This window comes from Eucyclogobius newberryi, unplaced genomic scaffold (genome assembly GCF_026437365.1).
Source record: "Eucyclogobius newberryi isolate DKJ021-1_F unplaced genomic scaffold, fEucNew1.0.hap1 SCAF_8, whole genome shotgun sequence".
NCBI classification, from domain to species: Eukaryota; Metazoa; Chordata; class Actinopteri; order Gobiiformes; family Gobiidae; genus Eucyclogobius; species Eucyclogobius newberryi.
The window spans coordinates 35,868,672-35,895,810 of record NW_027316500.1 but is presented as its reverse complement, the minus strand read 5'-3'; the positions used below and the strand labels follow the sequence as shown (position 1 = coordinate 35,895,810).

The following is a 27,139-nucleotide window of genomic DNA, read 5'->3' as shown; positions in this document are numbered from 1 at the left end:
TCCTCCGTGTTTCCTCCGTATTTCCTCCTTGTTTCCTCCGTGTTTCCTCCGTGTCTCCTCCGTGTTTCCTCGGCTCTTCCTCTGTGTTTCCTCTGTGTTTCCTCCGTGTTTCCTCTGCGTTTCCTCTTTTCCTCTGCGTTTCCTCCGTGTTTCCTCCGTGTTTCCTCTGCGTTTCCTCTGCGTTTCCTCCTTGTTTCCTCCTTGTTTCCTCCGTGTTTCCTCCGTGTTTCCTCCGTGTTTCCTCCTTGTTTCTTCCGTGTTTCCTCCGTGTTTCCTCCGTGTTTCCTCCTTGTTTCCTCCTTGTTTCCTACGTGTTTCCTCCGTGTTTCCTCCGTATTTCCTCCTTGTTTCCTCCTTGTTTCCTCCGTGTTTCCTCCGTGTTTCATCCGTGTTTCCTTCGCGTTTCCTCTGTGTTTCCTCTGTGTTTCCTCTGTGTTTCCTCCGTGTTTCCTCTGCGTTTCCTCTTTTCCTCTGCGTTTCCTCGTTGTTTCCTCCGTGTTTCCTCTGCGTTTCCTCCTTGTTTCCTCTGTGTTTCCTCCGTGTTTCCTCCGTGTTTCCTCCTTGTTTCCTCCGTGTTTCCTCCGTGTTTCCTCCGTGTTACCTCCTTGTTTCCTCTGCGTTTCCTCCTTGTTTCCTCCGTGTTTCCTCCGTGTTTCCTCCGTATTTCCTCCTTGTTTCCTCCGTGTTTCCTCCGTGTTTCCTCCTTGTTTCCTCCTTGTTTCCTCCGTGTTTCCTCCGTATTTCCTCCTTGTTTCCTCCGTGTTTCCTCCGTGTCTCCTCCGTGTTTCCTCGGCTCTTCCTCTGTGTTTCCTCCGTGTTTCCTCTGCGTTTCCTCTTTTCCTCTGCGTTTCCTCCGTGTTTCCTCCGTGTTTCCTCTGCGTTTCCTCTGCGTTTCCTCCTTGTTTCCTCCGTGTTTCCTCCGTGTTTCCTCCGTGTTTCCTCCTTGTTTCCTCCTTGTTTCTTCCGTGTTTCCTCCGTGTTTCCTCCTTGTTTCCTCCTTGTTTCCTACGTGTTTCCTCCGTGTTTCCTCCGTATTTCCTCCTTGTTTCCTCCTTGTTTCCTCCGTGTTCCCTCCGTGTTTCCTCCGTGTTTCCTCTGCGTTTCCTCTGCGTTTCCTCCTTGTTTCCTCCTTGTTTCCTCCTTGTTTCCTCCGTGTTTCCTCCGTGTTTCCTCCGTGTTTCCTCCTTGTTTCCTCCTTGTTTCTTCCGTGTTTCCTCCGTGTTTCCTCCGTGTTTCCTCCTTGTTTCCTCCTTGTTTCCTACGTGTTTCCTCCGTGTTTCCTCCGTATTTCCTCCTTGTTTCCTCCTTGTTTCCTCCGTGTTTCCTCCGTGTTTCCTCCGTGTTTCTTCTGCGTTTCCTCTGCGTTTCCTCCTTGTTTCCTCCTTGTTTCCTCCGTGTTTCCTCCGTGTTTCCTCCTTGTTTCCTCCTTGTTTCCTCCGTATTTCCTCCTTGTTTACTCCTTGTTTCCTCCTTGTTTTCTCCGCGTTTCCTCCGTGTTTCCTCCGCGTTTCCTCCGTGTTTCCTCCGTGTTTCCTCTGCGTTTCCTCCTTGTTTCCTCTGTGTTTCCTCCGTGTCTCCTCCGTGTTTCCTCAGCGCTTCCTCAGTGTTTCCTCCGTGTTTCCTCCTCGTTTTCTCCGCGTTTCCTCTGCGTTTCCTCCGTGTTTCCTCAGCGCTTCCTCAGCGTTTCCTCCGTGTTTCCTCCGTGTTTCCTCCGTGTTTCTTTCGCGTTTCCTCTGCGTTTCCTCTTTGTTTCCTCCGTGTTTCCTCCGTATTTCCTCAGCGCTTCCTCCGTGTTTCCTCCTCGTTTCCTCCGCGTTTCCTCCGCGTTTCCTCCGTGTCTTCTCCGTGTCTCCTCCGTGTCTCCTCCGTGTCTCCTCCGTGTTTCCTCAGCGCTTCCTCAGTGTTTCCTCCGTGTTTCCTCTGTGTTTCCTTCGCGTTTCCTCTGTATTTCCTCCGCGTTTCCTCCGCGTTTCCTCAGCGTTTCCTCATCGTTTCCTCCGTGTTTCCTCCGTGTTTCCTCAACATTTCCTCCGTGTTTCCTCTGCGTTTCCTTCGCGTTTCCTCTGCGTTTTCTCCGTGTTTCCTTCGCGTTTCCTCTGTGTTTCCTCTGCGTTTCCTCAGCGTTTCCTCCGCGTTTCTTCTGTGTTTCCTCCGTGTTTCCTCCGTGTCCTCCGCGTTTCCTCAGCGTTTCCTCCGTGTTAACTCCGTGTGTCCTCCGTGTGTCCTCCGTGTTTCCTCAGCGTTTCCTCCGTGTTTCCTCTGCGTTTCCTCCGCGCTTCCTCGGTGTTTCCTCTGTGTTTCCTCCGTGTTTCCTCCGCGTTTCCTCTGTGTTTCATCCGTGTTTCCTTCGCGTTTCCTTCGCATTCCCTCCGTGTCTCCTCCGTGTCTCCTCCGTGTCCTCCGTGTCTCCTCCGTGTTTCCTCAGCGCTTCCTCGGTGTTTCCTCCGTGTTTCATCCGTGTTTCCTTCGCGTTTCCTCTGTGTTTTACTCTGTGTTTCCTCCGTGTTTCCTCTGCGTTTCCTCTTTTCCTCTGCGTTTCCTCCGTGTTTCCTCCGTGTTTCCTCTGCGTTTCCTCTGTGTTTCCTCTTTGTTTCCTCCTTGTTTCCTCCGTGTTTCCTCAGTGTTGTGTTTCCTCTGCGTTTCCTCCGTGTTTCCTCTGTGTTTCCTCCGTGTTTCCTCCGCGTTTCCTCTGCGTTTCCTCTGCGTTTCCTCCTTGTTTCCTCCGTGTTTCCTCCGTGTTTCCTCCGTGTTTCCTCCGTATTTCCTCCTTGTTTCCTCCGCGTTTCCTCCATGTTTCCTCCGCGTTTCCTCCGTGTTTCCTCCTTGTTTCCTCCGTGTTTCCTCCGTGTTTCCTCAGTGTTGTGTTTCCTCTGTGTTTCCTCCGTGTTTCCTCTGTGTTTCCTCCGTGTTTCCTCTGCGTTTCCTCCGTGTTTCCTCCGCGTTTCCTCTGCGTTTCCTCTGCGTTTCCTCGTTTCCTCTGTGTTTCCTCCGTGTTTCCTCCGTGTTTCCTCCTTGTTTCCTCCGTGTTTCTTCCGTATTTCCTCCTTGTTTCCTCCGTGTTTCCTCCGTGTTTCCTCCGTGTTTCCTCTGTGTCTCCTCCGTGTTTCCTCAGCGCTTCCTCGGCGCTTCCTCCGTGTTTCATCTGTGTTTCCTTCGCGTTTCCTCTGTGTTTCCTCTGTGTTTCCTCCGTGTTTCCTTCGCGTTTCCTTCGCATTCCCTCCGTGTCTCCTCCGTGTCTCCTCCGTGTCCTCCGTGTCTCCTCCGTGTTTCCTCAGCGCTTCCTCGGTGTTTCCTCCGTGTTTCATCCGTGTTTCCTTCGCGTTTCCTCTGTGTTTCCTCTGTGTTTCCTCCGTGTTTCCTCTGCGTTTCCTCTTTTCCTCTGCGTTTCCTCCGTGTTTCCTCCGTGTTTCCTCTGCGTTTCCTCTGTGTTTCCTCTTTGTTTCCTCCTTGTTTCCTCCGTGTTTCCTCAGTGTTGTGTTTCCTCTGCGTTTCCTCCGTGTTTCCTCTGTGTTTCCTCCGTGTTTCCTCCGCGTTTCCTCTGCGTTTCCTCTGCGTTTCCTCCTTGTTTCCTCCGTGTTTCCTCCGTGTTTCCTCCGTGTTTCCTCCGTATTTCCTCCTTGTTTCCTCCGCGTTTCCTCCATGTTTCCTCCGCGTTTCCTCCGTGTTTCCTCCTTGTTTCCTCCGTGTTTCCTCCGTGTTTCCTCAGTGTTGTGTTTCCTCTGTGTTTCCTCCGTGTTTCCTCTGTGTTTCCTCCGTGTTTCCTCTGCGTTTCCTCCGTGTTTCCTCCGCGTTTCCTCTGCGTTTCCTCTGCGTTTCCTCGTTTCCTCTGTGTTTCCTCCGTGTTTCCTCCGTGTTTCCTCCTTGTTTCCTCCGTGTTTCTTCCGTATTTCCTCCTTGTTTCCTCCGTGTTTCCTCCGTGTTTCCTCCGTGTTTCCTCTGTGTCTCCTCCGTGTTTCCTCAGCGCTTCCTCGGCGCTTCCTCCGTGTTTCATCTGTGTTTCCTTCGCGTTTCCTCTGTGTTTCCTCTGTGTTTCCTCCGTGTTTCCTCTGCGTTTCCTCCTTGTTTCCTCTGTGTTTCCTCCGTGTTTCCTCCTTGTTTCCTCCTTGTTTCCTCCGTGTTTCCTCCGTGTTTCCTCTCCGTGTTTCCTCTGCGTTTCCTCCTTGTTTCCTCTGCGTTTCCTCCTTGTTTCCTCCGTGTTTCCTCCGTGTTTCCTCCGTGTTTCCTCCGTATTTCCTCCTTGTTTCCTCCTTGTTTCCTCCGTGTTTCCTCCTTGTTTCCTCCTTGTTTCCTCCGTGTTTCCTCCGTATTTCCTCCTTGTTTCCTCCGTGTTTCCTCCGTGTCTCCTCCGTGTTTCCTCGGCTCTTCCTCTGTGTTTCCTCTGTGTTTCCTCCGTGTTTCCTCTGCGTTTCCTCCTTGTTTCCTCCTTGTTTCCTCCGTGTTTCCTCCGTATTTCCTCCTTGTTTCCTCCGTGTTTCATCCGTGTTTCCTTCGCGTTTCCTCTGTGTTTCCTCTGTGTTTCCTCCGTGTTTCCTCTGCGTTTCCTCTTTTCCTCTGCGTTTCCTCGTTGTTTCCTCCGTGTTTCCTCTGCGTTTCCTCCTTGTTTCCTCTGTGTTTCCTCCGTGTTTCCTCCGTGTTTCCTCCTTGTTTCCTCCGTGTTTCCTCCGTGTTTCCTCCGTGTTTCCTCTGCGTTTCCTCCTTGTTTCCTCTGCGTTTCCTCCTTGTTTCCTCCGTGTTTCCTCCGTGTTTCCTCCGTATTTCCTCCTTGTTTCCTCCTTGTTTTCCTCCGTGTTTCCTCCTTGTTTCCTCCTTGTTTCCTCCTTGTTTCCTCCGTGTTTCCTCCGTATTTCCTCCTTGTTTCCTCCGTGTTTCCTCCGTGTCTCCTCCGTGTTTCCTCGGCTCTTCCTCTGTGTTTCCTCCGTGTTTCCTCTGCGTTTCCTCTTTTCCTCTGCGTTTCCTCCGTGTTTCCTCCGTGTTTCCTCTGCGTTTCCTCTGCGTTTCCTCCTTGTTTCCTCCTTGTTTCCTCCGTGTTTCCTCCTTGTTTCCTCCTTGTTTCTTCCGTGTTTCCTCCGTGTTTCCTCCGTGTTTCCTCCTTGTTTCCTCCTTGTTTCCTACGTGTTTCCTCCGTGTTTTCTCCGTGTTTCCTCCTTGTTTCCTCCTTGTTTCCTCCGTGTTTCCTCCGTGTTTCCTCCGCGTTTCCTCTGCGTTTCCTCTGCGTTTCCTCCTTGTTTCCTCCTTGTTTCCTCCTTGTTTCCTCCGTGTTTCCTCCGTGTTTCCTCCGTGTTTCCTCCGTGTTTCCTCCTTGTTTCCTCCTTGTTTCCTCCTTGTTTCCTACGTGTTTCCTCCGTGTTTTCTCCGTATTTCCTCCTTGTTTCCTCCGTGTTTCCTCCGTGTTTCCTCCGCGTTTCCTCTGCGTTTCCTCTGCGTTTCCTGTGCGTTTCCTCCTTGTTTCCTCCGTGTTTCCTCCGTGTTTCCTCCGTGTTTCCTCCTTGTTTCCTCCTTGTTTCCTCCTTGTTTCCTCCGTATTTCCTCCTTGTTTCCTCCGTATTTCCTCCTTGTTTCCTCCTTGTTTTCTCCGCGTTTCCTCCGTGTTTCCTCCGCGTTTCCTCCGTGTTTCCTCCGTGTTTCCTTCGCGTTTCCTCTGTGTTTCCTCCGTGTCTCCTCCGTGTTTCCTCGGCTCTTCCTCTGTGTTTCCTCTGTGTTTCCTCCGTGTTTCCTCTGCGTTTCCTCCTTGTTTCCTCTGTGTTTCCTCCGTGTTTCCTCCTTGTTTCCTCCTTGTTTCCTCCGTGTTTCCTCCGTGTTTCCTCTCCGTGTTTCCTCTGCGTTTCCTCCTTGTTTCCTCTGCGTTTCCTCCTTGTTTCCTCCGTGTTTCCTCCGTGTTTCCTCCGTGTTTCCTCCGTATTTCCTCCTTGTTTCCTCCTTGTTTCCTCCGTGTTTCCTCCTTGTTTCCTCCTTGTTTCCTCCGTGTTTCCTCCGTATTTCCTCCTTGTTTCCTCCGTGTTTCCTCCGTGTCTCCTCCGTGTTTCCTCGGCTCTTCCTCTGTGTTTCCTCTGTGTTTCCTCCGTGTTTCCTCTGCGTTTCCTCCTTGTTTCCTCCTTGTTTCCTCCGTGTTTCCTCCGTATTTCCTCCTTGTTTCCTCCGTGTTTCATCCGTGTTTCCTTCGCGTTTCCTCTGTGTTTCCTCTGTGTTTCCTCCGTGTTTCCTCTGCGTTTCCTCTTTTCCTCTGCGTTTCCTCGTTGTTTCCTCCGTGTTTCCTCTGCGTTTCCTCCTTGTTTCCTCTGTGTTTCCTCCGTGTTTCCTCCGTGTTTCCTCCTTGTTTCCTCCGTGTTTCCTCCGTGTTTCCTCCGTGTTTCCTCTGCGTTTCCTCCTTGTTTCCTCTGCGTTTCCTCCTTGTTTCCTCCGTGTTTCCTCCGTGTTTCCTCCGTATTTCCTCCTTGTTTCCTCCTTGTTTTCCTCCGTGTTTCCTCCTTGTTTCCTCCTTGTTTCCTCCTTGTTTCCTCCGTGTTTCCTCCGTATTTCCTCCTTGTTTCCTCCGTGTTTCCTCCGTGTCTCCTCCGTGTTTCCTCGGCTCTTCCTCTGTGTTTCCTCCGTGTTTCCTCTGCGTTTCCTCTTTTCCTCTGCGTTTCCTCCGTGTTTCCTCCGTGTTTCCTCTGCGTTTCCTCTGCGTTTCCTCCTTGTTTCCTCCTTGTTTCCTCCGTGTTTCCTCCTTGTTTCCTCCTTGTTTCTTCCGTGTTTCCTCCGTGTTTCCTCCGTGTTTCCTCCTTGTTTCCTCCTTGTTTCCTACGTGTTTCCTCCGTGTTTTCTCCGTGTTTCCTCCTTGTTTCCTCCTTGTTTCCTCCGTGTTTCCTCCGTGTTTCCTCCGCGTTTCCTCTGCGTTTCCTCTGCGTTTCCTCCTTGTTTCCTCCTTGTTTCCTCCTTGCTTCCTCCGTGTTTCCTCCGTGTTTCCTCCGTGTTTCCTCCGTGTTTCCTCCTTGTTTCCTCCTTGTTTCCTCCTTGTTTCCTACGTGTTTCCTCCGTGTTTTCTCCGTATTTCCTCCTTGTTTCCTCCTTGTTTCCTCCGTGTTTCCTCCGTGTTTCCTCCGCGTTTCCTCTGCGTTTCCTCTGCGTTTCCTGTGCGTTTCCTCCTTGTTTCCTCCGTGTTTCCTCCGTGTTTCCTCCGTGTTTCCTCCTTGTTTCCTCCTTGTTTCCTCCTTGTTTCCTCCGTATTTCCTCCTTGTTTCCTCCGTATTTCCTCCTTGTTTCCTCCTTGTTTTCTCCGCGTTTCCTCCGTGTTTCCTCCGCGTTTCCTCCGTGTTTCCTCCGTGTTTCCTTCGCGTTTCCTCTGTGTTTCCTCCGTGTCTCCTCCGTGTTTCCTCGGCTCTTCCTCTGTGTTTCCTCTGTGTTTCCTCCGTGTTTCCTCTGCGTTTCCTCTTTTCCTCTGCGTTTCCTCCGTGTTTCCTCCGTGTTTCCTCTGCGTTTCCTCCTTGTTTCCTCCTTGTTTCCTCCGTGTTTCCTCCGTGTTTCCTCCGTGTTTCCTCCTTGTTTCCTCCTTGTTTCTTCCGTGTTTCCTCCGTGTTTCCTCCGTGTTTCCTCCTTGTTTCCTACGTGTTTCCTCCGTGTTTCCTCCGTATTTCCTCCTTGTTTCCTCCTTGTTTCCTCCGTGTTTCCTCCGTGTCTCCTCCGTGTTTCCTCTGCGCTTCCTCGGCGTTTCCTCCGTGTTTCCTCCGTGTTTCCTCTGCGTTTCCTCTGCGTTTCCTCCTTGTTTCCTCCTTGTTTCCTCCGTGTTTCCTCCGTGTTTCCTCCGTGTTTCCTCCTTGTTTCCTCCTTGTTTCCTCCTTGTTTCCTCCTTGTTTTCTCCGCGTTTCCTCCGTGTTTCCTCCGCGTTTCCTCCGTGTTTCCTCCGCGTTTCCTCCGTGTCTTCTCCGTGTCTCCTCCGTGTTTCCTCAGCGCTTCCTCAGAGTTTCCTCCGTGTTTCCTCTGTGTTTCCTTCGCGTTTCCTCTGTGTTTCCTCCGCGTTTCCTCAGCGTTTCCTCCGTGTTTCCTCCGTGTTTCCTTCGCGTTTCCTCTGTGTTTCCTCTGCGTTTCCTCCGCGTTTCCTCAGCGTTTCCTCCGTGTTAACTCCGTGTGTCCTCCGTGTTTCCTCAACGCTTCCTCAACATTTCCTTCGCGTTTCCTCTGCGTTTTCTCCGTGTTTCCTTCGCGTTTCCTCAGTGTTTCCTCTGCGTTTCCTCAGCGTTTCCTCAGCGTTTCCTCCGTGTGTCCTCCGTGTGTCCTCCGTGTGTCCTCCGTGTTTCCTCAGCGTTTCCTCCGTGTTTCCTCTGTGTTTCCTCCGTGTTTCCTCCTTGTTTCCTCTGTGTTTCCTCCGTGTTTCCTCCGTGTTTCCTCCTTGTTTCCTCCTTGTTTCCTCTGTGTTTCCTCTGCGTTTCCTCTGCGTTTCCTCTTTTCCTCTGCGTTTCCTCCGTGTTTCCTCCGTGTTTCCTCTGCGTTTCCTCTTTTCCTCTGCGTTTCCTCTTTTCCTCTGCGTTTCCTCCGTGTTTCCTCCTTGTTTCCTCTGTGTTTCCTCCGTGTTTCCTCCGTGTTTCCTCCTTGTCTCCTCCTTGTTTCCTCCGTGTTTCCTCCTTGTTTCCTCCTTGTTTCCTCTCTGTTTCCTCCTTGTTTCCTCCGTTTTTCCTCCTTGTTTCCTCCTTGTTTCCTCTGTGTTTCCTCCGTGTTTCCTCCGTGTTTCCTCCGTGTTTCCTCCTTGTTTCCTCCTTGTTTCCTCCTTGTTTCCTCCTTGTTTCCTCCTTGTTTCCTCCGTGTTTCCCCCTTGTTTCCTCCTTGTTTCCTCTGTGTTTCCTCTGTTTCCTCCTTGTTTCCTCCGTGTTTCCTCCGTGTTTCCTCCTTGTTTCCTCCGTGTTTCCTCCTTGTTTCCTCCGTGTTTCCTCCTTGTTTCCGCATTGTTTCCTCTGTGTTTCCTCCGTGTTTCCTCCTTGTTTCCTCCGTGTTTCCTCCGTGTTTCCTCCTTGTTTCCTCCGTGTTTCCTCCGTGTTTCCTCCTTGTTTCCTCCGTGTTTCCTCCTTGTTTCCTCCTTGTTTCCTCCGTGTTTCCTCCGTGTTTCCTCCTTGTTTCCTCCGTGTTTCCTCCTTGTTTCCTCCTTGTTTCCTCCGTGTTTCCTCCGTGTTTCCTCCGTGTTTCCTCCTTGTTTCCTCCGTGTTTCCTCCGTGTTTCCTCCGTGTTTCCTCCGTGTTTCCTCCGCGTTTCCTCCGTGTTTCCTCCGTGTTTCCTCCTTGTTTCCTCCGTGTTTCCTCCGTGTTTCCTCAGTGTTGTGTTTCCTCTGTGTTTCCTCCGTGTTTCCTCTGTGTTTCCTCCGTGTTTCCTCTGCGTTTCCTCCGTGTTTCCTCCGTGTTTCCTCCTTGTTTCCTCCGTGTTTCTTCCGTATTTCCTATGTGTTTCCTCCGTGTTTCCTCCGTGTTTCCTCCGTGTTTCCTCTGTGTCTCCTCCGTGTTTCCTCAGCGCTTCCTCGGCGCTTCCTCCGTGTTTCATCCGTGTTTCCTTCGCGTTTCCTCTGTGTTTCCTCTGTGTTTCCTCTGTGTTTCCTCTGTGTTTCCTCCGTGTTTCCTCTGCGTTTCCTCTTTTCCTCTGCGTTTCCTCGTTGTTTCCTCCGTGTTTCCTCTGCGTTTCCTCCTTGTTTCCTCTGTGTTTCCTCCGTGTCTCCTCCGTGTTTCCTCAGCGCTTCCTCAGTGTTTCCTCCGTGTTTCCTCCTCGTTTTCTCCGCGTTTCCTCTGCGTTTCCTCCGTGTTTCCTCAGCGCTTCCTCAGCGTTTCCTCCGTGTTTCCTCCGTGTTTCCTCCGTGTTTCTTTCGCGTTTCCTCTGCGTTTCCTCTTTGTTTCCTCCGTGTTTCCTCCGTATTTCCTCAGCGCTTCCTCCGTGTTTCCTCCTCGTTTCCTCCGCGTTTCCTCCGCGTTTCCTCCGTGTCTTCTCCGTGTCTCCTCCGTGTCTCCTCCGTGTCTCCTCCGTGTTTCCTCAGCGCTTCCTCAGTGTTTCCTCCGTGTTTCCTCTGTGTTTCCTTCGCGTTTCCTCTGTATTTCCTCCGCGTTTCCTCAGCGTTTCCTCAGCGTTTCCTCCGTGTTTCCTCCGTGTTTCCTCAACATTTCCTCCGTGTTTCCTCTGCGTTTCCTTCGCGTTTCCTCTGCGTTTTCTCCGTGTTTCCTTCGCGTTTCCTCTGTGTTTCCTCTGCGTTTCCTCAGCGTTTCCTCCGCGTTTCTTCTGTGTTTCCTCCGTGTTTCCTCCGTGTCCTCCGCGTTTCCTCAGCGTTTCCTCCGTGTTAACTCCGTGTGTCCTCCGTGTGTCCTCCGTGTTTCCTCAGCGTTTCCTCCGTGTTTCCTCTGCGTTTCCTCCGCGCTTCCTCGGTGTTTCCTCTGTGTTTCCTCCGTGTTTCCTCCGCGTTTCCTCTGTGTTTCATCCGTGTTTCCTTCGCGTTTCCTTCGCATTCCCTCCGTGTCTCCTCCGTGTCTCCTCCGTGTCCTCCGTGTCTCCTCAGTGTTTCCTCAGCGCTTCCTCCGTGTTTCCTCCGTGTTTCCTTTGCGTTTCCTCTGTGTTTCCTCCGTGTTTCCTCTGCGTTTCCTCTTTTCCTCTGCGTTTCCTCCGTGTTTCCTCCGTGTTTCCTCTGCGTTTCCTCTGTGTTTCCTCTTTGTTTCCTCCTTGTTTCCTCCGTGTTTCCTCAGTGTTGTGTTTCCTCTGCGTTTCCTCCGTGTTTCCTCTGTGTTTCCTCCGTGTTTCCTCCGCGTTTCCTCTGCGTTTCCTCCTTGTTTCCTCCGTGTTTCCTCCGTGTTTCCTCCGTATTTCCTCCTTGTTTCCTCCGCGTTTCCTCCGTGTTTCCTCCGCGTTTCCTCCGTGTTTCCTCCTTGTTTCCTCCGTGTTTCCTCCGTGTTTCCTCAGTGTTGTGTTTCCTCTGTGTTTCCTCCGTGTTTCCTCTGCGTTTCCTCTGCGTTTCCTCCGTGTTTCCTCCGCGTTTCCTCTGCTTTTCCTCCGTGTTTCCTTCGCGTTTCCTCTGTGTTTCCTCTGCGTTTCCTCAGCGTTTCCTCCGCGTTTCTTCTGTGTTTCCTCCGTGTTTCCTCCGTGTCCTCCGCGTTTCCTCAGCGTTTCCTCCGTGTTAACTCCGTGTGTCCTCCGTGTGTCCTCCGTGTTTCCTCAGCGTTTCCTCCGTGTTTCCTCTGCGTTTCCTCCGCGCTTCCTCGGTGTTTCCTCTGTGTTTCCTCCGTGTTTCCTCCGCGTTTCCTCTGTGTTTCATCCGTGTTTCCTTCGCGTTTCCTTCGCATTCCCTCCGTGTCTCCTCCGTGTCTCCTCCGTGTCCTCCGTGTCTCCTCAGTGTTTCCTCAGCGCTTCCTCCGTGTTTCCTCCGTGTTTCCTTTGCGTTTCCTCTGTGTTTCCTCCGTGTTTCCTCTGCGTTTCCTCTTTTCCTCTGCGTTTCCTCCGTGTTTCCTCCGTGTTTCCTCTGCGTTTCCTCTGTGTTTCCTCTTTGTTTCCTCCTTGTTTCCTCCGTGTTTCCTCAGTGTTGTGTTTCCTCTGCGTTTCCTCCGTGTTTCCTCTGTGTTTCCTCCGTGTTTCCTCCGCGTTTCCTCTGCGTTTCCTCCTTGTTTCCTCCGTGTTTCCTCCGTGTTTCCTCCGTATTTCCTCCTTGTTTCCTCCGCGTTTCCTCCGTGTTTCCTCCGCGTTTCCTCCGTGTTTCCTCCTTGTTTCCTCCGTGTTTCCTCCGTGTTTCCTCAGTGTTGTGTTTCCTCTGTGTTTCCTCCGTGTTTCCTCTGCGTTTCCTCTGCGTTTCCTCCGTGTTTCCTCCGCGTTTCCTCTGCTTTTCCTCCTTGTTTCCTCGTTTCCTCTGTGTTTCCTCCGTGTTTCCTCCGTGTTTCCTCCGTGTTTCCTCCTTGTTTCCTCCGTGTTTCTTCCGTATTTCCTATGTATTTCCTCCTTGTTTCCTCCGTGTTTCCTCCGTGTTTCCTCCGTGTTTCCTCTGTGTCTCCTCCGTGTTTCCTCAGCGCTTCCTCGGCGCTTCCTCCGTGTTTCATCCGTGTTTCCTTCGCGTTTCCTCTGTGTTTCCTCTGTGTTTCCTCCGTGTTTCCTCTGCGTTTCCTCTTTTCCTCTGCGTTTCCTCGTTGTTTCCTCCGTGTTTCCTCTGCGTTTCCTCCTTGTTTCCTCTGTGTTTCCTCCGTGTTTCCTCCTTGTTTCCTCCTTGTTTCCTCCGTGTTTCCTCTCCGTGTTTCCTCTGCGTTTCCTCCTTGTTTCCTCTGCGTTTCCTCCGTGTTTCCTCCGTGTTTCCTCCGTGTTTCCTCCGTGTTTCCTCCGTATTTCCTCCTTGTTTCCTCCTTGTTTCCTCCGTGTTTCCTCCTTGTTTCCTCCTTGTTTCCTCCGTGTTTCCTCCGTATTTCCTTCTTGTTTCCTCCGTGTTTCCTCCGTGTCTCCTCCGTGTTTCCTCGGCTCTTCCTCTGTGTTTCCTCTGTGTTTCCTCCGTGTTTCCTCTGCGTTTCCTCTTTTCCTCTGCGTTTCCTCCGTGTTTCCTCCGTGTTTCCTCTGCGTTTCCTCCTTGTTTCCTCCTTGTTTCCTCCGTGTTTCCTCCGTGTTTCCTCCGTGTTTCCTCCTTGTTTCTTCCGTGTTTCCTCCGTGTTTCCTCCGTGTTTCCTCCTTGTTTCCTCCTTGTTTCCTACGTGTTTCCTCCGTGTTTCCTCCGTATTTCCTCCTTGTTTCCTCCTTGTTTCCTCCGTGTTTCCTCCGTGTTTCATCCGTGTTTCCTTCGCGTTTCCTCTGTGTTTCCTCTGTGTTTCCTCTGTGTTTCCTCCGTGTTTCCTCTGCGTTTCCTCTTTTCCTCTGCGTTTCCTCGTTGTTTCCTCCGTGTTTCCTCTGCGTTTCCTCCTTGTTTCCTCTGTGTTTCCTCCGTGTTTCCTCCGTGTTTCCTCCTTGTTTCCTCCGTGTTTCCTCCGTGTTTCCTCCGTGTTTCCTCCTTGTTTCCTCTGCGTTTCCTCCTTGTTTCCTCCGTGTTTCCTCCGTGTTTCCTCCGTATTTCCTCCTTGTTTCCTCCTTGTTTCCTCCGTGTTTCCTCCGTGTTTCCTCCTTGTTTCCTCCTTGTTTCCTCCTTGTTTCCTCCGTGTTTCCTCCGTATTTCCTCCTTGTTTCCTCCGTGTTTCCTCCGTGTCTCCTCCGTGTTTCCTCGGCTCTTCCTCTGTGTTTCCTCCGTGTTTCCTCTGCGTTTCCTCTTTTCCTCTGCGTTTCCTCCGTGTTTCCTCCGTGTTTCCTCTGCGTTTCCTCTGCGTTTCCTCCTTGTTTCCTCCGTGTTTCCTCCGTGTTTCCTCCGTGTTTCCTCCTTGTTTCCTCCTTGTTTCTTCCGTGTTTCCTCCGTGTTTCCTCCGTGTTTCCTCCTTGTTTCCTCCTTGTTTCCTACGTGTTTCCTCCGTGTTTCCTCCGTATTTCCTCCTTGTTTCCTCCTTGTTTCCTCCGTGTTTCCTCCGTGTTTCCTCCGTGTTTCCTCTGCGTTTCCTCTGCGTTTCCTCCTTGTTTCCTCCTTGTTTCCTCCGTGTTTCCTCCGTGTTTCCTCCGTGTTTCCTCCTTGTTTCCTCCTTGTTTCCTCCGTATTTCCTCCTTGTTTACTCCTTGTTTCCTCCTTGTTTTCTCCGCGTTTCCTCCGTGTTTCCTCCGCGTTTCCTCCGTGTTTCCTCCGTGTTTCCTTCGCGTTTCCTCTGTGTTTCCTCCGTGTCTCCTCCGTGTTTCCTCGGCTCTTCCTCTGTGTTTCCTCTGTGTTTCCTCCGTGTTTCCTCTGCGTTTCCTCTTTTCCTCTGCGTTTCCTCCGTGTTTCCTCCGTGTTTCCTCTGCGTTTCCTCCTTGTTTCCTCCTTGTTTCCTCCGTGTTTCCTCCGTGTTTCCTCCGTGTTTCCTCCTTGTTTCCTCCTTGTTTCTTCCGTGTTTCCTCCGTGTTTCCTCCGTGTTTCCTCCGTGTTTCCTCCTTGTTTCCTCCTTGTTTCCTACGTGTTTCCTACGTGTTTCCTCCGTATTTCCTCCTTGTTTCCTCCTTGTTTCCTCCGTGTTTCCTCCGTGTCTCCTCCGTGTTTCCTCTGCGCTTCCTCGGCGTTTCCTCCGTGTTTCCTCCGTGTTTCCTCCGTGTTTCCTCTGCGTTTCCTCTGCGTTTCCTCCTTGTTTCCTCCGTGTTTCCTCCGTGTTTCCTCCGTGTTTCCTCCTTGTTTCCTCCTTGTTTCCTCCTTGTTTTCTCCGCGTTTCCTCCGTGTTTCCTCCGCGTTTCCTCCGTGTTTCCTCCGCGTTTCCTCCGTGTCTTCTCCGTGTCTCCTCCGTGTTTCCTCCGCGTTTCCTCAGAGTTTCCTCCGTGTTTCCTCTGTGTTTCCTTCGCGTTTCCTCTGTTTCCTCCGCGTTTCCTCAGCGTTTCCTCCGTGTTTCCTTCGCGTTTCCTCTGTGTTTCCTCTGCGTTTCCTCCGCGTTTCCTCAGCGTTTCCTCCGTGTTAACTCCGTGTGTCCTCCGTGTTTCCTCAACGCTTCCTCAACATTTCCTTCGCGTTTCCTCTGCGTTTTCTCCGTGTTTCCTTCGCGTTTCCTCAGTGTTTCCTCTGCGTTTCCTCAGCGTTTCCTCAGCGTTTCCTCCGTGTTAACTCCGTGTGTCCTCCGTGTGTCCTCCGTGTTTCCTCAGCGTTTCCTCCGTGTTTCCTCTGTGTTTCCTCCGTGTTTCCTCCTTGTTTCCTCTGTGTTTCCTCCGTGTTTCCTCCGTGTTTCCTCCTTGTTTCCTCCTTGTTTCCTCCTTGTTTCCTCTGTGTTTCCTCTGCGTTTCCTCTGTGTTTCCTCTGCGTTTCCTCTTTTCCTCTGCGTTTCCTCCGTGTTTCCTCCGTGTTTCCTCTGCGTTTCCTCTTTTCCTCTGCGTTTCCTCTTTTCCTCTGCGTTTCCTCCGTGTTTCCTCCTTGTTTCCTCTGTGTTTCCTCCGTGTTTCCTCCGTGTTTCCTCCTTGTCTCCTCCTTGTTTCCTCCGTGTTTCCTCCTTGTTTCCTCCTTGTTTCCTCTGTGTTTCCTCCGTGTTTCCTCCTTGTTTCCTCCGTGTTTCCTCTTTGTTTCCTCCTTGTTTCCTCCGTGTTTCCTCCTTGTTTCCTCCTTGTTTCCTCTGTGTTTCCTCTGTGTTTCCTCCTTGTTTCCTCCGTGTTTCCTCCGTGTTTCCTCCTTGTTTCCTCCGTGTTTCCTCCTTGTTTCCTCCGTGTTTCCTCCTTGTTTCCTCCTTGTTTCCTCTGTGTTTCCTCCGTGTTTCCTCCTTGTTTCCTCCGTGTTTCCTCCGTGTTTCCTCCTTGTTTCCTCCGTGTTTCCTCCGTGTTTCCTCCTTGTTTCCTCCTTGTTTCCTCCGTGTTTCCTCCTTGTTTCCTCCGTGTTTCCTCCGTGTTTCCTCCTTGTTTCCTCCGTGTTTCCTCCTTGTTTCCTCCTTGTTTCCTCCGTGTTTCCTCCGTGTTTCCTCCGTGTTTCCTCCTTGTTTCCTCCGTGTTTCCTCCGTGTTTCCTCCGTGTTTCCTCCTTGTTTCCTCCGTGTTTCCTCCGTGTTTCCTCCTTGTTTCCTCCTTGTTTCCTCCGTGTTTCCTCCTTGTTTCCTCTGTGTTTCCTCTGTGTTTCCTCCGTGTTTCCTCCGTGTTTCCTCCTTATTTCCTCCGTGTTTCCTCCTTGTTTCCTCCGTGTTTCCTCCTTGTTTCCTCCTTGTTTCCTCTGTGTTTCCTCCATGTTTCCTCCTTGTTTCCTCCGTGTTTCCTCCGTGCTTCCTCCTTGTTTCCTCCGTGTTTCCTCCGTGTTTCCTCCTTGTTTCCTCCGTGTTTCCTCCTTGTTTCCTCCTTGTTTCCTCCGTGTTTCCTCCGTGTTTCCTCCTTGTTTCCTCCGTGTTTCCTCCTTGTTTCCTCCTTGTTTCCTCTTTGTTTCCTCCGTGTTTCCTCCTTGTTTCCTCCGTGTTTCCTCCGTGTTTCCTCCGTGTTTCCTCCTTGTTTCCTCCTTGTTTCCTCCGTGTTTCCTCCTTGTTTCCTCCGTGTTTCCTCCGTGTTTCCTCCTTGTTTCCTCCGTGTTTCCTCCTTGTTTCCTCCGTGTTTCCTCCTTGTTTCCTCCGTGTTTCCTCAGTGTTTCCTCCTTGTTTCCTCCGTGTTTCCTCCGTGTTTCCTCCTTGTTTCCTCCGTGTTTCCTCCGTGTTTCCTCCGTGTTTCCTCCTTGTTTCCTCCTTGTTTCCTCCGTGTTTCCTCAGTGTTTCCTCCTTGTTTCCTCCGTGTTTCCTCCATGTTTCCTCCTTGTTTCCTCCTTGTTTCCTCCTTGTTTCCTCTGTGTTTCCTCCGTGTTTCCTCCGTGTTTCCTCCTTGTTTCCTCCGTGTTTCCTCCGTGTTTCCTCCGTGTTTCCTCCTTGTTTCCTCCTTGTTTCCTCCTTGTTTCCTCCGTGTTTCCTCCTTGTTTCCTCCTTGTTTCCTCCGTGTTTCCTCCTTGTTTCCTCCGTGTTTCCTCCTTGTTTCCTTTGTGTTTCCTCCGTGTTTCCTCCTTGTTTCCTCCGTGTTTCCTCAGTGTTTCCTCCGTGTTTCCTCCGTGTTTCCTCCGTGTTTCCTCCTTGTTTCCTCCTTGTTTCCTCCTTGTTTCCTCCGTGTTTCCTCCGTGTTTCCTCCTTGTTTCCTCCTTGTTTCCTCCGTGTTTCCTCCGTGTTTCCTCCTTGTTTCCTCCGTGTTTCCTCCTTGTTTCCTCCGTGTTTCCTCCTTGTTTCCTCCGTGTTTCCTCAGTGTTTCCTCCTTGTTTCCTCCGTGTTTCCTCCTTGTTTCCTCCGTGTTTCCTCCTTGTTTCCTCCTTGTTTCCTCCGTGTTTCCTCCTTGTTTCCTCCGTGTTTCCTCCTTGTTTCCTCCGTGTTTCCTCCTTGTTTCCTCCTTGTTTCCTCCTTGTTTCCTCCGTGTTTCCTCCGTGTTTCCTCCTTGTTTCCTCCGTGTTTCCTCCGTGTTTCCTCCTTGTTTCCTCCTTGTTTCCTCCGTGTTTCCTCCGTGTTTCCTCCTTGTTTCCTCCGTGTTTCCTCCTTGTTTCCTCCTTGTTTCCTCCTTGTTTCCTCCGTGTTTCCTCAGTGTTTCCTCCTTGTTTCCTCCGTGTTTCCTCCTTGTTTCCTCCGTGTTTCCTCCGTGTTTCCTCCTTGTTTCCTCCTTGTTTCCTCCGTGTTTCCTCAGTGTTTCCTCCTTGTTTCCTCCGTGTTTCCTCCGTGTTTCCTCCTTGTTTCCTCCTTGTTTCCTCTGTGTTTCCTCCGTGTTTCCTCCTTGTTTCCTCCGTGTTTCCTCCGTGTTTCCTCCTTGTTTCCTCCTTGTTTCCTCCGTGTTTCCTCCTTGTTTCCTCCTTGTTTCCTCCGTGTTTCCTCCGTGTTTCCTCCGTGTTTCCTCCGTGTTTCCTCCTTGTTTCCTCCGTGTTTCCTCAGTGTTTCCTCCTTGTTTCCTCCGTGTTTCCTCCTTGTTTCCTCCGTGTTTCCTCCTTGTTTCCTCCTTGTTTCCTCCGTGTTTCCTCAGTGTTTCCTCCTTGTTTCCTCAGTGTTTCCTCCTTGTTTCCTCCGTGTTTCCTCCGTGTTTCCTCAGTGTTTCCTCCGTGTTTCCTCCGTGTTTCCTCCGTGTTTCCTCCTTGTTTCCTCCGTGTTTCCTCCTTGTTTCCTCCGTGTTTCCTCCTTGTTTCCTCCGTGTTTCCTCAGTGTTTCCTCCTTGTTTCCTCCGTGTTTCCTCCGTGTTTCCTCCGTGTTTCCTCCGTGTTTCCTCCTTGTTTCCTCCGTGTTTCCTCAGTGTTTCCTCCTTGTTTCCTCCGTGTTTCCTCAGTGTTTCCTCCTTGTTTCCTCCGTGTTTCCTCCGTGTTTCCTCAGTGTTTCCTCCGTGTTTCCTCCGTGTTTCCTCCGTGTTTCCTCCTTGTTTCCTCCGTGTTTCCTCCTTGTTTCCTCCTTGTTTCCTCCGTGTTTCCTCCTTGTTTCCTCCGTGTTTCCTCCTTGTTTCCTCCTTGTTTCCTCCGTGTTTCCTCAGTGTTTCCTCCTTGTTTCCTCCATGTTTCCTCCTTGTTTCCTCCGTGTTTCCTCCGTGTTTCCTCCGTGTTTCCTCCTTGTTTCCTCCTTGTTTCCTCCGTGTTTCCTCAGTGTTTCCTCCGTGTTTCCTCCTTGTTTCCTCCTTGTTTCCTCCGTGTTTCCTCCTTGTTTCCTCCTTGTTTCCTCTGTGTTTCCTCCGTGTTTCCTCCTTGTTTCCTCCGTGTTTCCTCCTTGTTTCCTCCTTGTTTCCTCCGTGTTTCCTCCTTGTTTCCTCCTTGTTTCCTCCGTGTTTCCTCCGTGTTTCCTCCGTGTTTCCTCCGTGTTTCCTCCTTGTTTCCTCCGTGTTTCCTCAGTGTTTCCTCCTTGTTTCCTCCGTGTTTCCTCCGTGTTTCCTCCTTGTTTCCTCCTTGTTTCCTCCGTGTTTCCTCAGTGTTTCCTCCTTGTTTCCTCAGTGTTTCCTCCTTGTTTCCTCCGTGTTTCCTCCGTGTTTCCTCAGTGTTTCCTCCGTGTTTCCTCCGTGTTTCCTCCGTGTTTCCTCCTTGTTTCCTCCGTGTTTCCTCCTTGTTTCCTCCGTGTTTCCTCCTTGTTTCCTCCGTGTTTCCTCAGTGTTTCCTCCTTGTTTCCTCCGTGTTTCCTCCGTGTTTCCTCCGTGTTTCCTCCTTGTTTCCTCCGTGTTTCCTCAGTGTTTCCTCCTTGTTTCCTCCGTGTTTCCTCAGTGTTTCCTCCTTGTTTCCTCCGTGTTTCCTCCGTGTTTCCTCAGTGTTTCCTCCGTGTTTCCTCCGTGTTTCCTCCGTGTTTCCTCCTTGTTTCCTCCGTGTTTCCTCCTTGTTTCCTCCGTGTTTCCTCCTTGTTTCCTCCGTGTTTCCTCCTTGTTTCCTCCTTGTTTCCTCCGTGTCTCCTCCGCGTTTAGAAACATTTGGGTTAAAGACAGTTTTGTGACGAAACTCTTGTTTGCAGCGTGAACCACATCTCGTGTCCAGTGCTGATCCTGCACGCTGAGGACGACGCCGTGGTGCCATTCCACCTGGGCAAGAAGGTACTAAAGCAGGACTAAAGCAGCTCTAAAGCAGCTCTAAAGCAGCTCTAAAGCAGGACTAAAGCAGGACTAAAGCAGCTCTAAAGCAGGACTAAAGCAGGACTAAACCAGGTCTAAAGCAGCTCTAAAGCAACTCTAAAGCAGCTCTAAAGCAGGACTAAAGCAGGACTAAACCAGGTCTAAAGCAGCTCTAAAGCAACTCTAAAGCAGCTCTAAAGCAGGACTAAAGCACGACTAAAGCAGGACTAAAGCAGGACTAAAGCAGCTCTAAAGCAGCTCTAAAGCAGCTCTAAAGCAGCTCTAAAGCAGGACTAAAGCAGGACTAAAGCAGCTCTAAAGCAGGACTAAACCAGGTCTCTGTTCTGCAGCTCTACATCCTGGCGTCTCGCTCCAAAAGTCTGAGCGGTCACAAAGTCCAATTTGTGCCCTTTGACTCGTCTTTGTCCTACAAACACAAGTTCATCTACAGGAGCCCAGAGCTGCCACACATCCTCAGGTACAAGGCCTCAGAAAGTTGGTGACCATGCGTGACCATGCGTGACCTTGTGTCGTGTGACCTTTTGTGACCTTGTTTAACCTTTTGTGACCATGCCTGACCTTGTGTGACCATGTGTGACCATACGTGACCATGTGTGACCATACGTGACCATGCGTGACCATACGTGACCATGCGTGACCTTGTGTCATTGCGGGACCTTGTGTCATTGTATCACCTTGTCTGACCTTGCGTCATTGCGTGACCTTGTCTGACCTTGCGTCATTGTGTGACCTTGTGTGACCTTGCGTCATTGTGTGACCTTGTGTGACCTTGTGTCATTGTGTGACCTTGAGTGACCTTGCGTCATTGCGTGACCTTGTCTGACCTTGCGTCATTGTGTGACCTTGTGTGACCTTGCGTCATTGTGTGACCTTGTGTGACCTTGTGTCATTGTGTGACCTTGTGTGACCTTGTGTCATTGTGTGACCTTGCTTCATTGCGTGACCTTGTGTCGTTGCGTGACCTTGTGTCGTTGCGTGACCTTGTCGTTGTGTGACCTTGTGTGACCTTGTGTGACCTTGCGTCATTGTGTGACCTTGCGTCATTGCGTGACCTTGCGTCATTGCGTGACCTTGCGTCGTTGCGTGACCTTGTGTCGTTGCGGGACCTTGTCGTTGCGGGACCTTGCGTGTCCTTGTGTGACCTTGTGTCGTTGCGGGACCTTGCGTGTCCTTGTGTGACCTTGTGTGACCTTGCGTCATTGTGTGACCTTGTGTGACCTTGCGTCATTGTGTGACCTTGTGTGACCTTGTGTCATTGTGTGACCTTGTGTGACCTTGCGTCATTGCGTGACCTTGTCTGACCTTGCGTCATTGTGTGACCTTGTGTGACCTTGCGTCATTGTGTGACCTTGTGTGACCTTGTGTCATTGTGTGACCTTGTGTGACCTTGTGTCATTGTGTGACCTTGCTTCATTGCGTGACCTTGTGTCGTTGCGTGACCTTGTGTCGTTGCGTGACCTTGTCGTTGTGTGACCTTGTGTGACCTTGTGTGACCTTGCGTCATTGTGTGACCTTGCGTCATTGCGTGACCTTGCGTCATTGCGTGACCTTGCGTCGTTGCGTGACCTTGTGTCGTTGCGGGACCTTGTCGTTGCGGGACCTTGCGTGTCCTTGTGTGACCTTGTGTCGTTGCGGGACCTTGCGTGTCCTTGTGTGACCTTGTGTGACCTTGTGTCATTGTGTGACCTTGCGTCGTTGTGTGACCTTGCGTCGTTGCGTGACCTTGTGTCGTTGCGTGACCTTGTGTCGTTGCGGGACCTTGTCGTTGCGGGACCTTGCGTGTCCTTGTGTGACCTTGTGTCGTTGCGGGACCTTGCGTGTCCTTGTGTGACCTTGTGTGACCTTGTGTCATTGTGTGACCTTGCGTCGTTGCGTGACCTTGTGTGACCTTGCGTCGTTGTGTGACCTTGCGTCGTTGCGTGACCTTGTGTCGTTGCGTGACCTTGTGTCGTTGCGGGACCTTGTGTCGTTGCGGGACCTTGTCGTTGCGGGACCTTGCGTGTCCTTGTGTGACCTTGTGTCGTTGCGGGACCTTGCGTGTCCTTGTGTGACCTTGTGTGACCTTGTGTCATTGCGTGACCTTGCGTCATTGCGTGACCTTGCGTCGTTGCGTGACCTTGTGTCGTTGCGGGACCTTGCGTGTCCTTGTGTGACCTTGTGTCGTTGCGGGACCTTGCGTGTCCTTGTGTGACCTTGTGTGACCTTGTGTCATTGTGTGACCTTGCGTCGTTGCGTGACCTTGTGTGACCTTGCGTCGTTGTGTGACCTTGCGTCGTTGTGTGACCTTGCGTCATTGTGTGACCTTGTGTCATTGTGTGACCTTGTGTGACCTTGTGTCTTTGCAGTAACTTCCTGGAGACATCTCTTCCTCATCACTGACTCTGGATCAGATCTGAAGCTCTGAACACGGCGTCATTCTTCTTTCATCACATTTCCATCATCTATTATTATTATTATTATTATTATTAGTATTATTATTATTATCAATATTATAATTATTGTTAGTCCATTTTGTTTTTGATCCAAACCGTTTTGAGCTGTTTTTGTTTTCTTCCTTTCGTTTCTTTGCTGGGCCTGATGTGAACTGTTTGACTTGATTAAATATTCCTCTTTTTAAACCCACTTTTGTCTCTGGTTTAGACCTGGTTTAGTCCTGGTTTAGTCCTGGTTTAGTCCTGGTTTAGTCCTGGTTTGGACCTGGTTTAGTCCTGATTTAGTCCTGGTTTAGTCCTGGTTTAGACCTGGTTTAGACCTGGTTTAGTCCTGGTTTAGTCCTGGTTTAGTCCTGGTTTGGACCTGGTTTAGTCCTGATTTAGTCCTGGTTTAGTCCTGGTTTAGACCTGGTTTAGACCTGGTTTAGTCCTGGTTTAGTCCTGGTTTAGTCCTGGTTTAGACCTGGTTTAGACCTGGTTTAGTCCTGGTTTAAACCTGGTTTAAACCTGGTTTAGACCTGGTTCAGACCTGGTTTAGTCCTGGTTTAGTCCTGCTTTAGACCTGGTTTAGTCCTGGTTTAGTCCTGCTTTAGACCTGGTTTAGTCCTGGTTTAGTCCTGGTTTAGTCCTGGTTTAGTCCTGGTTTAGACCTGGTTTAGTCCTGGTTTAGTCCTGGTTTAGTCCTGGTTTAGTCCTGGTTTAGACCTGGTTTAGTCCTGGTTTAGTCCTGGTTTAGTCCTGGTTTAGTCCTGGTTTAGTCCTGGTTTAGTCCTGATTTAGTCCTGGTTTAGTCCTGGTTTAGTCCTGGTTTAGACCTGGTTTAGACCTGGTTTAGACCTGGTTTAGTCCTGGTTTAGTCCTGGTTTAGTCCTGGTTTAAACCTGGTTTAGACCTGGTTTAGTCCTGGTTTAGACCTGGTTTAAACCTGGTTTAGACCTGGTTTAGTACTGGTTTAGACCTGGTTTAGTCCTGGTTTAGTCCTGGTTTAGTCCTGGTTTAGACCTGGTTTAGTCCTGGTTTAAACCTGGTTTAGACCTGGTTTAGTCCTGGTTTAGTCCTGGTTCAGACCTGGTTTAGTCCTGGTTTAGTCCTGCTTTAGACCTGGTTTAGTCCTGGTTTAGTCCTGGTTTAGTCCTGGTTCAGACCTGGTTTAGTCCTGGTTTAGTCCTGGTTTAGTCCTGGTTTAGTCCTGGTTTAGTCCTGGTTTAGACCTGGTTTAGTCCTGGTTTAGTCCTGGTTTAGACCTGGTTTAGTCCTGGTTCAGTCCTGGTTTAGTCCTGGTTCAGTCCTGGTTTAGTCCTGGTTTAAACCTGGTTTAGACCTGGTTTAGTCCTGGTTTAGTCCTGGTTTAGACCTGGTTTAGTCCTGGTTTAGTCCTGGTTTAGTCCTGGTTTAGACCTGGTTTAGTCCTGGTTTAAACCTGGTTTAGACCTGGTTTAGTCCTGGTTTAGTCCTGGTTTAGTCCTGGTTTAGTCCTGGTTCAGACCTGGTTTAGTCCTGGTTTAGTCCTGCTTTAGACCTGGTTTAGTCCTGGTTTAGTCCTGGTTTAGTCCTGGTTTAGTCCTGGTTTAGTCCTGGTTTAGTCCTGGTTCAGACCTGGTTTAGTCCTGGTTTAGTCCTGCTTTAGACCTGGTTTAGTCCTGGTTTAGTCCTGGTTTAGTCCTGGTTCAGACCTGGTTTAGTCCTGGTTTAGTCCTGGTTTAGTCCTGGTTTAGTCCTGGTTTAGTCCTGGTTTAGTCCTGGTTCAGACCTGGTTTAGTCCTGGTTTAGTCCTGGTTTAGTCCTGGTTTAGTCCTGGTTTAGTCCTGGTTTAGAAACACCAGTCTGTTCGTTGCGTTTTGGTTTATAAATTAAAACGGGTCTAATTTTAAAACCCTTACCAAAAACTAGTATACTTCTAGTAACCAATTATTAGGTATACTTGAGTACATTTAAGTATACTTCTTACAGTACATAAAGTACAAATGCAAGTGTACTTAGTTTACATAGAAGTATACTTATTGGGACTAAATTGGCCCATTTTTAAGTTTATAAAAGTACACTTCTAGTATTTAAGTAGTCAACTTTTAGTTTACTACTTAACAACTTCCTAGTCTACTTTTACTTTATTGCAGTAAACTTAAACTGTGCTTCAAAGTAAACATTTAGTTTAGTACTTATACATTTTAAGTCACATTTTAGTTTAGGAAAGTAAACTTTCAATAAACTTTCAGTTACTGTTAATTCACTCGTGAACGTCTGGTCCCAACACTTCATGTAAGAGACAATTCACATCATTTATTTAAACATATTAAAACTGTGTATTGAACTATATATGTATGTACATATATGTATATATATGTACATACATATATGTATATTTATGAACATACATATATGTATGTACACATACACTTAAAGTGAGGAAGGCAGCAGGACCTGATGGCATCAGCCCCAGGCTCCTTAAGTCCTGCAGATGAACTGTGTGGAGTTATGGAGCATGTCTTCAACATGAGCCTGAAGCTGAGGGCGGTACCACAGGTCTGAAGACCTCCTGTCTGGTACCACAGGTCTGAAGACCTCCTGTCTGGTACCACAGGTCTGAAGACCTCCTGTCTGGTACCACAGGTCTGAAGACCTCCTGTCTGGTACCACAGGTCTGAAGACCTCCTGTCTGGTACCACAGGTCTGAAGACCTCCTGTCTGGTACCACAGGTCTGAAGACCTCCTGTCTGGTACCACAGGTCTGAAGACCTCCTGTCTGGTACCACAGGTCTGAAGACCTCCTGTCTGGTACCACAGGTCTGAAGACCTCCTGTCTGGTACCACAGGTCTGAAGACCTCCTGTCTGGTACCACAGGTCTGAAGACCTCCTGTCTGGTACCACAGGTCTGAAGACCTCCTGTCTGGTACCACAGGTCTGAAGACCTCCTGTCTGGTACCACAGGTCTGAAGACCTCCTGTCTGGTACCACAGGTCTGAAGACCTCCTGTCTGGTACCACAGGTCTGAAGACCTCCTGTCTGGTACCACAGGTCTGAAGACCTCCTGTCTGGTACCACAGGTCTGAAGACCTCCTGTCTGGTACCACAGGTCTGAAGACCTCCTGTCTGGTACCTGTGCCCAAGACACCGCGCGCCAAAGACTTCAACAGCTTCAGGCCGGTGTCTCTCACGTCCTGATGAAGACACTGGAGCTGGTCCTGGACCACCTCCGCTCCACCGTGAGCTCAGCCATGGACCCGCTGCAGTTTGCATATCGTCCTGGGATCGGAGTGGAGGACGCCGGCATCTCCTGCTGCACCGCTCTCTCTCTCACCTGGAGAAGCCTGGCAGCTCTGTGAGGATCCTGTTCTTTCATCTCTCCAGCGCCGTCAACACCATCAGCTCCTGAGGGACAAGCTGGAGACGGCTGGTGTGGAGGACGACCTGCAGAGTGGATCCTGGACGACCTCACAGACCGACCCCAGTTGGTCAGAGCCCGGGACTGTGTGTCTGACACTCGGACCTGCAGTGTGGGGGACCTGCAGTGTGGGGGACCTGCAGTGTGGGGGACCTGCAGTGTGGGGGACCTGCAGTGTGGGGGACCTGCAGTGTGGGGGACCTGCAGTGTGAGGGACCTGCAGTGTGGGGGACCTGCAGTGTGGGGGACCTGCAGTGTGGGGGACCTGCAGTGTGGGGGACCTGCAGTGTGGGGGACCTGCAGTGTGGGACCTGCAGTGTGGGGGACCTGCAGTGTGGGGGACCTGCAGTGTGGGGGACCTGCAGTGTGGGGGACCTGCAGTGTGGGGGACCTGCAGTGTGGGACCTGCAGTGTGGGGGCGCCCCAGGGCACTGTCCTCGCGCCCTGTCTCTCCACCCTCTACACTGCAGACCTCAGACATGGACAGTTGTGTCCTGCAGAAGTTCTCTGACCACTCTGCCATCATGGGACTCATCACAGACGATGATGTGGAGGACAGAGGACAGAGGACTGGAGCAGGACTTTGTGGAACCTCCTCCTCATCAACGCAGAAGACCAAGGAGAGGCCACGCCCCCCTCACCAGTGAACATCCAGGGACGGGACAGGCCACGCCCCCCTCACCAGTGAACATCCAGGGACGGGACAGGCCACGCCCCCCTCACCAGTGAACATCCAGGGACGGGACATTGAGAGAGTGACTCATACAAGGACCTGGTGTTCATCTGAACCACAAACTGGACTGGACTCATAACACAGACTGTACAGAGCCAGAGTCGGCTCTACCTCCTGAGGAGACTCAGGTCTTTTGGAGTGACAAGGCCACTCCTGAAGACCTTCTCCTCCTCTGTGGTGCATCAGCTCCTGTAGGTGTGGTCATCACAGAGAGGGAGAGGAAGAAGCTGGACAAAGCTCCGTCCTGGGCTGTGCTCTGGACTCGGTGCAGGAGGTGGGGGACAGAAGGGTCCTGGCTAAACTCACATCTATGCTGGACCATGAGTGTCGCCCCCTACAGGACACTCTGTCCCCTGCCGGACACTCTGTCCCCTGCAGGACACTCTGTCCCCTGCAGGACACTCTGTCCACTCTGGAGAGCAGCTTCAGTGTCTGATCCATCCTCTGTGTGAAGGAGACGTTTCACACTCTAGAACAAACACTGTTAGTCCTGAACACTTGCAATACTGTCATGATCACATGCAATGGTATTTATGTATTTATTTATTTTTATTTATTTATTTATTTTTATCTTTATTATTTCCCCTCCATCACTTGTTGGGTTTTGTTTATAGGAGATCTTCTACTGAAAGTGTTTTTCAGACTTCCTATAAATGATCTGTTCTTTTCCTCTGGATCTACCTGCGTTGCAACAATGAAATTTCCCCATGTGGGACAATAAAGGAATATCTTATCTTATATACCAGGGGGCGGGGCATATTACAATTACAGTTACATTTTAACATCAAAAAACATTTAATGACAAACAGTTGGAATAGAAATGACTTTTAGGTTTAAACTTCTGAAAATATGATTCAATTTGTTTAATAACGACAACGAAAATGTATTTTTATGAAAATAGAATTTGCCAAATATAAGAATTAAATTCATTTTCTTACTATCGTCACTTTTGTGTCATAAAAAACAAACATTATGTTTTTAAATTTAAATCTAAAGTTGGTTCAATGTGACGTGTTCTTTTAGTTGGACGCAAACGCTACGTCATCACGCAGCTTCTTCCGGTGGCAGCGGCTCCTTGTTCCGGTGACGCTCCGGTAAAGCGCGGGAAAGCGCGGCGTGGCGGTGACGCACGGGACGATGGCGGACACGCGGAGGATTTACTTTTGCGGAAGTATCCGCGGCGGGAGGGACGACGTGCACGTGTACCAGCGCATCGTGCACGCGCTGCGGACGCACGGGACCGTCCTGACCGAGCACGTGACCCACGGAGGCCTGACCGACGCCGGTAAATGACCGGAACTTTACACTTCATATACAACTGCATGACGTCATTCAGTGTAACGTACGTGAAAGAAAACCAGTCCAAACACATGACGTCATTAAACTAAAAGAATGTTTAGTTTTTCTTTTCATAATCCAACAGTAGAGGGCGCCCTACTTTAGTCCTGGTTTAGTCCTGGTTTAGTCCTGGTTTAGTCCTGGTTTAGTCCTGGTTTAGTCCTACTTTAGTCCTGGTTTAGTCCTGGTTTAGTCCTGGTTTAGTCCTGGTTT

The 27,139-nt window shown here is 50.5% G+C and overlaps 3 protein-coding genes across 4 annotated transcripts in view; 2 read left to right on the top strand and 1 right to left on the bottom strand.

The window, feature by feature from the left end:
* LOC140351159 (lysophosphatidylserine lipase ABHD12-like) overlaps positions 1 to 21,494 on the top strand; it is a 53,607-nt gene extending 32,113 nt beyond the window's left edge. Inside the window, exons 12-14 of the mRNA XM_072436874.1 lie at positions 18,926 to 19,004; positions 19,373 to 19,500; positions 21,389 to 21,494. Of these exons, the coding sequence (XP_072292975.1) occupies positions 18,926 to 19,004; positions 19,373 to 19,500; positions 21,389 to 21,422 (241 nt within the window). The 3' untranslated portion in view covers positions 21,423 to 21,494. The remainder of the gene's footprint in view (positions 1 to 18,925; positions 19,005 to 19,372; positions 19,501 to 21,388) is intronic.
* The window catches only part of LOC140350832 (core histone macro-H2A.2-like), a 399,355-nt gene that overhangs the window by 18,988 nt on the left and 353,228 nt on the right, over positions 1 to 27,139 (bottom strand). The window lies entirely within an intron of this gene.
* dnph1 (2'-deoxynucleoside 5'-phosphate N-hydrolase 1) overlaps positions 26,649 to 27,139 on the top strand; it is a 120,006-nt gene continuing 119,515 nt past the window's right edge. For both annotated transcript variants that reach the window (XM_072436896.1, XM_072436895.1), the window contains exon 1: positions 26,649 to 26,873. In XM_072436896.1, coding sequence (XP_072292997.1) covers positions 26,726 to 26,873 — 148 coding nt within the window. In that variant the 5' untranslated portion in view covers positions 26,649 to 26,725. The remainder of the gene's footprint in view (positions 26,874 to 27,139) is intronic.